The sequence below is a fragment of the Tamandua tetradactyla genome, chromosome 5 (assembly GCF_023851605.1).
Source record: "Tamandua tetradactyla isolate mTamTet1 chromosome 5, mTamTet1.pri, whole genome shotgun sequence".
NCBI classification, from domain to species: domain Eukaryota; kingdom Metazoa; phylum Chordata; class Mammalia; order Pilosa; family Myrmecophagidae; genus Tamandua; species Tamandua tetradactyla.
Window position 1 is genome coordinate 34787145 of NC_135331.1, and position 11056 is coordinate 34798200.

General features: G+C 49.1%; 1 protein-coding gene across 1 annotated transcript; it reads right to left on the bottom strand.

Annotated features, from left to right (window-relative positions):
* Positions 1-1532: 1532 nt before the first annotated feature.
* LHFPL7 (LHFPL tetraspan subfamily member 7) lies at positions 1533-10805 on the bottom strand. Its single transcript, XM_077159125.1, has 4 exons — positions 10737-10805; positions 5024-5241; positions 3961-4099; positions 1533-1837 (listed from the first exon to the last, which is right to left on the bottom strand). The coding sequence occupies exons 2-4, from the start codon at positions 5222-5224 to the stop codon at positions 1575-1577; spliced, it is 603 nt and encodes a 200-aa protein (XP_077015240.1). The 5' UTR covers positions 5225-5241; positions 10737-10805; the 3' UTR covers positions 1533-1574.
* Between the last annotated feature and the right edge of the window lie 251 nt (positions 10806-11056).

Here is an 11056-nt window from a genome sequence, read left to right on the forward strand (position 1 = left end):
ACCCCAACTAAAATCATGTCATATGCTTCTCTCCATATGTTTGGGGAGCACTGATTTAGGATCCCAGGTCTGCCACTTACTGGCAATGTGGTCTTGGGCAAATAGCTTTACATCTCTGAGCCTCAGTTTTCACTTCTGTGAAATGGGGATAATAATGCCTCCATTTGTTTTAGACTCACTTCTGGGTCCCCCTCTTTGTCTGGGACCCCTCTAGTGTCACTGGAGATGATTTCCTAGTTGGGAACCCAGATTCTCTGAGTTCCATCATCCGCCTCCCTCTGATGCTTTGCCGGTGCTTTGCTGATGTCTTGTTCAGACTCTGTGTTAGTTAGATTCAGTTGTCAACTTGGCCAGGTGAGCATACCTAGTCTTGTTGCTGCAGACATAAGCCAATGGTATGTGAACCTCATCTGTTGCTAATTACATCTGCAGTCAGTTAGAAGGCGTGTCTGTTGCAATGAGTGACGTTTGATTTAATTGGCTGGTGCTTAAATGAGAGAGCGCCAAGTAGCACAGCCTAAGCAACTCGGAATTCCTCATCTCAGCACTAGCAGCTCAGCCCAGGCTTTTGGAGATGCAGAAAAAAGTCACCCCAGGGAAAGTTGTTGGAACCCAGGGGCCTGGAGAGAAGACCAGCAGAGACCATCTTGTGCCTTCCACGTAAGAAAGAACCTCAGTGGAAAGTTAGCTGCCTTTCCTCTGAAGAACCAACAAAATAAATCCCCTTTTATTAAAAGCCAATCCATCTCTGGTGTGTTGCATTCCAGCAGCTAGCAAACTAGAAACAGACTCTCTGGTGAGTCTTTGGAAACTTAGAGAACATGGTTTTAGACAGTGTCAACCTGGGGAAGAACCTGAGAACTTGAAAGGGGGTAAATTTTAAGCCCTCCTGGGCTGAGTGACTGAGGAAAACTGGAGTTAAGGGTAGTGGGGCCATAAGTTCTTGGCAGAAGCAACATCCAGGCTGACTCTGCAGTTTGCAACTGATTCTACTGAGTCAAGAACAGGCTCCCAGGGTGTGCCACGGTGGCTCAGCAGGCAAGAATGCTCACCTGCCATGCTAGAGGACCCGGGTTCAATTCCTGGTCCCTGCCCATGTAAAAAAACAAAAACAAACAAACAAAAAAACAAGCTCCCAGGTCTCTGCCATTCTGGGTTTTAAGCCAGTAGGCACATTGTGAGAGATTGGACCCAGGCCAGGTAGGGATTTCAACAGAGCACAATTTGATCCTTTTTGAAGGTACTTTTCATCACTACATTTAATTCTTACATTGTTCTGTGAGGTAGAGCTTATTATAATAGTATCTAACATTTATTGTGTACTTACTATGTGCCAGGCACTGTTGAGTGCTTTAGTTACATAGAGTATAAAGTTAATTCTCATGACAATGTTACGTAGGTATTATTCCAACCCCATTTTACAGAAGAGAAAACTGAGGCCCAGAAAGGTGAAGTGGCTTGCCCGAGGTCGCACAGCATGGAAACAACCAAGGTGGAATATGAACCTGGGTACGTGGTGATCTCAGACAAATCTAAAGTGGGTTCTTTTTACTCTTACTGGGGTGGGGCCAGGTTTATTTGCTTGTTTCTGGCACAAGAATGATTCTTTCCATATCACTAAAGAAGAGAACGGACTTTCCCTGGACCTGGGTTGTGTGGGGCCATCCAATTATGGGCAGGAGGCTGACCAAGACTGCGTTGAGAATGGCGGTCACATAGCCCCAGCCCAGCTGGCACTGCCCACTGTGGTACACGGAGGCATCTCCACAGGCTTCCTTGGCAAATGGTGAGGCCAGGCTGATCGGGAAAATCAGCAGTCCCATAACAGTGGCAGTGGCTGAAAATAGCAGGAGAAAAAAATCCAAGGTGTCAGTCAAGGGGCTCTGGACTAACCTTCCATCTCAGGACTCACTCACCCAGCCTCCTATAGACCCATTCATCCATGCATCCATTCATCCATCCATCCATTCACCCACACATCCATCCTTTCATTGCTCCACTTATCCATCTGTTCATCTGTCTTTCAGTCCACTCACTCATCCACCCTTTCCTCTTCTTTCCATCTACTCATCCATTTCTCCACTCCAGCCATATTCTAATCCACCCATTGTCTCTATACTTCCATCCACCTATCCATTCACTCCCATCTTGCCATCCTTTCACTTAGCTACTGTCCACACTTATCCATCTCCCACCCTTCACCTATCTAACCATATTTAACACACCCATTTTCCCATTCTCCCTATGCATTGACCAATTCACTCGTCCATCCATCTATCCATTAACCAATATATCCTTAAATCTGTCCATCAGTTCATCTGTGCACTCACCCAGCCAGCCAGCCATACATTCACTCATCACAACTGTTAGAGTTGCTGGAGTGGGCTTTGACAATATAGAGCTGAAGAGGGCTCCACCCCACTTTCAAGGCACTCCCGATGCAGGGGAATCAGATGGCCCCAGCCTCACTCGTTGCCCCTCAGCAACACTGTCTGCTTGCAGTTTTCTGCACACGCCTTGCTTCTCTGTCTCCATGCCTTTGACCCTGCTGGTCCCAACCGCCTGAAATGCCCTAATATACTTGGCTAATTCCTCATCCTTCAGGACCTGGCTCAATTGATACCCTCCCCAGGAAACCTTTCTTAATACCTGCCCACAGTGGGTCAGGCACTCCTGGAATCTCTCCTAGAGTCCTGTAACTTAATCCCATCAGGTCAAATGTTCCACTGAGTCGTAACTGAATGACATTCTTCCCATCCCTGGGTTCTAAGCAAGCCTAGGACCGTCTCTTCATCTATGGATGCAACAGTGTTTATTGAGCATCTATTATGTGACAGGCACTGTGCTAGGCCCTGGAGACATAGTGATGACCAAGCTAGGCATGTCCTTGCCTTCGTGGAAATGACATTCTAGTGGAGAGAGATGGGCAGTAATCAAGTAAGAAGATAGCTATTTCAGGTAAGTGAGAAAGTGCTATGAAAAAAAAATACAAAGTAAGGTACGCAGTGGAAAATCCAAGGAGAGCCATACTCTCTTAGTTCCAGGTCATGGAAAGCCTCACTGAGGCAGTGATATTTGAGCAGAGGTCTGAAAGAAGTCAGGCAGAGGTGAGACAGGTGAAGATCTAGAGGAAAAGAATTCCAAGCAAAGGAAACAAATTTGGTGACTGTGAGCAACAGAAAGCAAACTGGGATGACTAGAGGACAGCGAGGCTGGCTGAGAAGGGTAAGGTGCAGTCGGTGAGGGAAAAAGTGTTGGGTCAGACAGACCCTCGTAGATTGCAGCAAGGAATTAGGATTTTACTATGTGGTAGGAGACCATGGGAGGGTGGGGAAGCCAGGCTGAGTCACATGATCTGATTTCCGTTTCAAAGGATCCGTTTGGCCACTGTGTGGTCAACAGACTGTAGGGCAAAGGTAACAGCAGGGAGACCTGGGAAGTGCTAATTGTTATAATCCAGATGAGGGATGGTGGAGAATTAACTGGACACGGGCTGCAATCATGGCTAAGCAAGCCCATATGGAGGCTTTGTGTGAATTAGAGAAAGGCACCCCTTCTGGGCACACGCAGCCCTGCAGGTTCTCAGCTTAGCAAGTGGAGCATGGGCTAGAGTTCAGCGACTACTCGTCTCTCAGCTGGACAACCTTTTGCAGAGTACAACCTGCGCAGCTGTGCCTGGTGGCCCCAGTGAAGATGACGGAAAAAAAATGGATGGATGAGAGTGAAACAAAGAGGGAAAGATTGTCAGAACTGGGTTGGCTAAGGGCAAGAGAGGGTGGCATTAAGGATGCCACCATCCCTCTCCCCAATTTCTGGCTTGCTTAAGGCCCAGAAAAGTCTACCATCCTAAGCTTCATCTTTGAGATCCAACCCAGATGGCCAAGCTCTGCTCACAGACTCACTCATTCATTCCATAAATTTGTCCAGAGTGCTTACTATGTGCCAGTGGACTGGACTTACCTGCTGCTGCCTGCAACCCTGGAGCTGGGCCACTGCTCATCCTTGGGCAAAGTCTTTTGGGGGACAAGGCCCAGGACAAGAGGAGAATTGCACTGAAGGTCAGCAGAAGCCATCCTCCAAGGAGCATCGCAGCTGAGATCTGCCAGAAAGAAAGAGAAGGGAGGGTGCTGGCTAAGGTGGGCCAGGCAGATAGATGATTCCTCTGCTTGTTGATCAGCTACTGGATCCACACATCAGCCCCGTGAGGTCTATGTTGTTATTGTCCCCATTTTACACATACACAAACTGAGGTCCAGGGAGTTGGAGTCATTTGCCTCAGGGTGCACAGCCTAGTAAGTTGTAGAGCCAGAATTAAGACCCAAGTCTAGTACCATGCCCTCCCTTTATTGAGTACCAACTACCCGTATGGCGGGATCACAGGAGAGACGCGTGGTAGATGCTGTTACATCACCTTTGTAATTATCAGTTTTGATAGCCGTGAAATCTTCCTTAGAAGGCCTGGATTCGGGAGCCCTTACCCGATCCCCTGTTGCTGATTCTGGTAATGTGCACCATAACAGGGGCTTCCAACCACTGTAGCTGTGGTTTTCACCCGAGCTATGCCTAGAGGCAGCTAGGTAGAGATGTGCAGGCTGTATACTGCACAACGCTAAGGGCTGCCATTGATTCTGTAGCCATCGTAGATTTGCATACTAATTGCAAACACACTTCCAGCAGATGGCAGTACCATGGCCCGAAGAAGGAGCACCTTTCCCTAATTTGCATAAAGCTGCTGTATGGACTGGCATCTGCCTCCAGAATCATCCTGAGCTTTTGCTGAAAGACAGATAGCCAGGCCCCACCTCACCTCACCAGAGTCAGCAGCTTGCAGTGGAGACCAGAAGTTGGCATTTTTGCAAAGTTCTGCAGGTGCTTCTGAAGGGCTGTCAGTTTAAGAATCCCTGTGGGCTCATAGGCACAGGACACCAAGCAGCGAGGTTTTGCACTCAGGAGCTGGTGACTCTGTCCCGATGGGTTTGCCCATGTCCCAAAAAGTCCAGGAATTGAAGAGCCCAGGTCTCACCTTCCAAGCAAAGTCAGGAATAGTATCCAGGGACCTGAAGGTCACACAACTCTGGTTCCAGTTGTCGCCCGGAGGCCAGGAGCAATAGGCGAGGATGCCAAAGGAGAAGGTGGGAGTCAGGAACCAGGCAGGGGAGATGAGGCTGAGGGCCGAGATGCACGTAAGGGACAGCCCCAGAGCTGCCCACACGCTGCCCCCCATTAGGGTGCGTTGGTGACCTAGGAGCCAATGACCAAGATGAGTGATGGAGACTGCTGGGGTAGGTAGAGAAACAGGGCCTGGGGGGTTCAGACCCCATGTCATCCGCTCTCCTTCAGCCAGGGCGAGCCTGAGGCCTGGCGGAGGTGCTAATAACTTGGGGAGGGGGGACTTTGCCTTTTCAAGTTCCAGATGCAGAACCCCAAAGTTTTGGACAAATGTTCATGCTTAGACAAACTTTAGAATACTCCCTATCCCACCCTCCGTGTGGCAGATCATAATCCATGCAAGACTTCTCCCACGTTTGATTTGATCATTCTTCCTTCCTTCCTTCCTTCCTTCTTCCTCCCTCCCTCCCTCCCTCCCTCCCTCCCTCCCTCCTTTCTTTCTTTCTTTCTCTCTTTCTCTCTTTCTTTCTTTCTTTCTCTCAGTTCACCAAGCCTTACACAGCCTACCTACAAGGGGTCACTTCTACCCAGAGAGGCACCTTGTTCTAATTCTCACACAAATGCCTTGTTTCTAGCAGCAACCCTGATATTACCTAACTCCTCCAAAATCAGTAACCATTTTAACTGACCGGCGTGTGTCTTTTTGTTCAGGGATATTTTTGGAAAACCGTTTTTGCTTGCTATGTGTGTGCTTTTAATTTACGTAAATGGTATTGTTTTATATATTGCCTTCTGCCTCCAACTCGGGGCCCTTGCATAACGTTTTTAGGATCCGAGCCATCTGTGTTGCTCTCTGTACACCTAATCTGTTTGTCTTAGTTTGGGTTCCTAGAGGCAGATCCTGAGACAAGGATTTGAGGGTAAGTTGTTTATTTGGAAGGTAATCCAGGAGAATAGGAATGAGGTGGGAAGAGAAGGCAGAGTATGTTAGGAAGCCAGCTCTAGCTGAAACAACTGGTGCTTTATCATACCAGGAACCTCTGAACAATAATCTAAAACGTCGGCTCAGAGTAATCCCACCTAAGGTATGAGGGAGCTGGGGTGTTTACACACCGATTCTTGCCTGCCCTTGATTAGTCACAATGTGTGGGTGGTAACACAGGCTCCAAAAGGAAGGCAAAATCCACAGGCAATCAAATGCAGGTGCTGGCAGCTGGCGGTTCACTGGGGTGCAGTGAAGTGAAAAAGACTAAGGGATAACAAGTGGGACACGGATGGAATCTGCCCCGCCACTGCTTCTAACTGTTGCAAAGTACTCAATGGAATGCACCCTCCACATTTTACATCTAAAACTCAAGGAGCTTTCTCTTCCCATCACTACAAGTAACTCTGCTGCAGACACCGAACACCCTTGGGCACAGACTCACGCGACGATTTATTTGGGAATGAGACTTCCAAATGTGCTTGTGTGTTGGAGCAAGTGAGAAATGCCAGCTCCCTCTTGGAGAAGGCTGCATCCCTCCTTCCACACTCTTCACAGTGCGGGCAATTTCCCTTGCACCCACGTGTCCAAATATTAGACTCAATCTCCTCCTGCTTTCCAGATGGGAAAACTGGGGCCCAGGGACTGCCCCCAAGTGACCCAGTAAGCCAACAGTAGGTGAGTGTGGACAGTGGCCTAATAATATACAGCTACTGCTGTCCGCATAACAGCCCTAGGACGAGGAATTAATATGCATTGCACAATTAATACACTTAGTGACTTTTCATCTGCAAGCCCGGAGGAATGGAATGAACCCATCTTTGTTAACTGTAAGGAGCCCACGAACCTTCCCAGTAATCCCCACCCCCCATTTTTCAGAGAGCTGAGGGTATCTGCCCCCTGGTCATATAACCTATTAGAGGAGCCCCGGTCTGGCTGTCTGCCTCTTTCTACAACATCACCTTGCTCAGTGACTGAACCCAACCCTACTTGCCCCAGGGGATTTACAATCTTCTTTACAGATGGAGAAACTGAGGCCCAGAGAGGTGGGGTGGCTTGCCGCAGATCACACTGGGAAGCGGTAGAGTGACTGGGCTGCCTCCGAGCTCAAGATTCTGCCACGGTTAAGTGCTGGCCTAGCTTAGATCCCCAAAATGAAACCCAAGGTTGAAATGCAGCGGCTCTGGAACTCGGCGGAGGTGCCCTTGGCCTTGCTGGCAGCGCAGCCACCCCTGCATTGGAACCATTCCTGACACCGCTTGCTCTTGGGCAGGCTCTGCCCCACGGGCCCTCATTCCGGGGCCATGCAATAAGGCTGCTCATTAGCAAACCATCTTCCCGAGCCTCCCTAGCGTTATCCAACCACCTCTGCTATTATTTAGGTAAACTGCGACTTTAAATCATCAGCCCCAAAATAGAAATAAAACCACAAAACAAGGCAAGCAAAGGCAAACCACATCTGAGAATTCTTACTAGACTATATTGTCTGTATGTACAAAAAGGTTCCAGTCTTTTTTTAAAGGGGAGATTGACAGGTGCTTGAGAAGTATTTAGGACCTGCTAGCTTTCTCTCTGATATAAAGAGAAGGACTAAAAGAGAACTGGAAAGCAAACCACTCTGGGTGGGCCATGGTGGCTCAGTGGCAGAGTCCTCGCCTGCCATGCCGGAGACCCGGGTTTGATTCCTGGTGCCTGCTCAGTGCAAAAACAAACAAGCGAAAAATGCAAATCACTCTAATACTCTGTGATTTAATGATGCTTAAGGCTCAGTCCAGGAACCCTCTGAATATCCTTTGAGGACCACCTGAGGCATGGGGGGTATCACACGTTGTTCATGCGAATGTGTGATACCCTTCAGAGCAGCTATTCCAGAGGCCATGGGGGCTGGGAAGGGAAGGTTGATGTGAAGGTTCAAGGTGTGTAAAATGCTTGTGTGTGTGTGTTGCAGCGGGAGAGGCATGAATAAACCTGGGCAGGCAGGTCAGGGTCAGTTTTTCACTCCCAGGATTGGAAAACCCTGGAGGCTTTTGGCCAGCAAATGAGGCAAGGACAGGGGGCCCCTAGAGGAGGGAGATGTTTCTTCCCCCTACATCAAAAGGAATTTTTTCAGGTGGGATTGACAGGATTTGGAGAGGTGTAATTGCAGCCAGGAAGCTGGGGAGAAATGAGGCCTAGGATTTTTCCTCTCTCTTGCCATACTGGAGGCTTTCCAGTCTTTTTTGATCTGAAAGGAGTTTTGTTCTCCAGATAATATGCTCAATGTCACCTGGGAAAATCACACCGACTGTCCAGGTGCCCAGAAGCCTAAATGAGGCTAGAACCCAAAACCATATCCGGCCGGTCCCCAGTCAGCTGGAATCCAGCGAAGAGAAGCTTGAAAGGGACTGGATATTTTCTCCTCCTGCTCACTGGGCACTTAACTTTCAATGGAGCCGACAATTCTTGAGCGGTAGATGCTCTAGCCATATTCTAAACACTTTCAGCACCTCGTTTCGTGTAAGTCTCAGAGCCACCTCCCAAGGCAGGCATAGTTATCTTTGCTCCCATTTTACAGCTGACAAAACTGAGGTCTAGGTGAGTGGCAGAACTAGAACTCGCACTCAGGGAATTAGACTCCCAACTCTAGACCCAAAAAAGGGCTTAGTTTAAAAGCCAAATAGCACAGCACCTTCCCAGGGCTACCCCAGGGGTAGGGTGTGGTCAGCCCACCTACCATCTCTGGGCAGGGAGCTTGGATGGTCCCAGAGAGCCCCAGAAGTCATGGCAGAGCCTCAGGAGAAGAACTGGGATATAGGAGTTTAGAGGTGGGTGCTAGAGACTTGCTGTGGTCCCAAAGCCAAGTCCTCCTCCTCCCCTGATTTTCATATCTTCATCTATAACTGGAAGGGGTTGACCATCCATTCAGCTTTTAATGCCTGCTTCCTGGGATACAAGAGTGAAAGGAAGCTAATCCCCGCCTTCTAATAGCTTAGAGTTTTGTAGGCAGACAGAAAGAACAGAAAGACAGAAAGAAAAAGAGGATATAACAATATGGTCTACCCACCCACCCACCCATCCATCCATCCATTCATCCATTGAACAGATATTTACTGAGCACTTACTAGGTGCCAGGAACTCTTGGTGATGGGAATGTAGCATCAAGGTAAACAAAGTAGTCATTGACAGTAGGGGGAAGTAAACAAGCCCATGTATACTATGCCAGATGTTAATAAATGCCATAGAGAAATGAAGCAGAGAAGGGGGAGTGTGTGATTGGGGGATGATGAGGGATGGCCTCATGAGAACGCAATGTCTGAACAAAGACATTGGCTGGCGAGGGGGAAGCCACATGGATATGTAAAGGAAGAAGATTTTAGGCAGAGGGGAGGGCAGGTGCAAAGGTCCTGAGGTAGAAGCATGTTTGGCACATTTGAGGAAACAAGAAGTCCCGAGTGACTGGAGAGGAATGAGGAGGGAGGAGAGCGATGGGCCTTGGAGGCAATGATAGTATTTTTGGTTTGTAATTTTTGAATGGGATGGGGAATCGGTGGACGGTCTTGAACAGGGGATGGTTATGACCTGCCATATTTGAAACGGTGACACTGGCTGCTGAGTGGAGATCAGGCTGAAGGGGGTGGGGGCAATGGCGTAGCAGTCAGGAGGGACCTGCGGTCAATCAGGTGAGAGATGACAGTGGCTTGAACCCGGTGAGTGTTGAAGGGGCAAGAAGTGGTCGGATTCTGGATCTCTTATGATGATCTAATCGACTGAATTTGGACTTGGGGCTTATAGAAAAAGACAGCGGTCCAGGATGCATCCGGGGCTCCTGACCTGGGCACCTGGGAGGGTGGAGCTGCCTTTACCTGCAATGGGATCCACTGTAGGAAGAACAGGTTTGTTGGGGAGGGAACAGCATCTGAACGTGATATTGGACCAGTGAACTTTGGAATGTGCGTCAACGCCAACCCATCCATCAACAAATATGCAGGTGGTACCCTCCACGAGCCAGGCAGAGTGCCACGGCCTGGGAGAGCTCAAGGTGATGCTGAGGGCTGGGTGCACAGAGAAGTGGGTACCCAATCCAGCCCGGAAGTACACTGGAGTGTCCTTGGAGGAAGCAATGTGCAGGCTGAGACCTGGAGATGAGTAAGGTGGAACTGGGTAGGACTTTTACTTGCATCCCTGGTCTAATTCTTCCAGCCGCACAGGCGGATAAGTGCAATTGTGGGTTTTATTCTAGGCCCTGTTACAAGTTGGCTGTGAGACTTGGGACAAATTATGCAAAGGCGCTGAGCCTTAGATCTCCCTATCTATAAAAGGAAGGTCCTAGGACCATGGGAGGACCTTTTGAAGGTGATGGATACCTTTGAGAATATGATTAAAAATAATGGATCCTCTCTCTCCAGAAACAATGTGGGCTCACAGGCACACACGCACATATACTCAGTACTGTTTATACCTTCAAGAGCTCAAGGAGTCCAGGAAGCACATTCTGGTCCCCGGATGATGCTTGGGGATACCCTCATCCCTCCCACCCCCCCTCCTCATCCCTCCCACCCCCCCTCCTCATCTCTCCCACCCCCCCTCCTCATCTCTCCCACCCCCCCCTCCTCATCCCTCCCACCACCTCCTCCTCATCTCAGATCACTCTTCCCTCCAGACTCACCACACTTCAGGCCAAGCCCCTGCAAAGTGGCCTCCTCTGTCAGGCTCCAGCTTTGTGACCTTGCAAAAGTTCTCCTTCCCTTCAAAGAAAGCATTCGGGTGGGTGAACAAAACTGGGGTGTGTGATAAGCTGGGCTGAGCTTTGCATATGTGTGAGTGTATGTAGTTTTTCCTTCCTACTTCCTTAAATCAACAGCCTTTCACTCTGGGCTGCTGGTTGGCTGGACAGAGAGGGAAAAACCAGCCCAAATTGCCATGGGGTGAAGGTGTTGTGTTTCCTGACTAGGGAAAGGCATGAATAGGGATTAATTTCCTACATTT

Excerpts from the sequence above, each read along its gene's own strand:
- LHFPL7 (XM_077159125.1), bottom strand. The coding sequence starts at position 5,224 with ATGGGGGGCAGCGTGTGGGCAGCTCTGGGGCTGTCCCTTACGTGCATC. Across the intron at positions 4,100-5,023 it reads TTCCTGACTTTGCTTGGAAG|ATCTCAGCTGCGATGCTCCT; the intron begins GTGAGACCTGGG and ends TCTTTCTGGCAG. Across the intron at positions 1,838-3,960 it reads AGGGTTGCAGGCAGCAGCAG|CCACTGCCACTGTTATGGGA; the intron begins GTAAGTCCAGTC and ends TGCTATTTTCAG.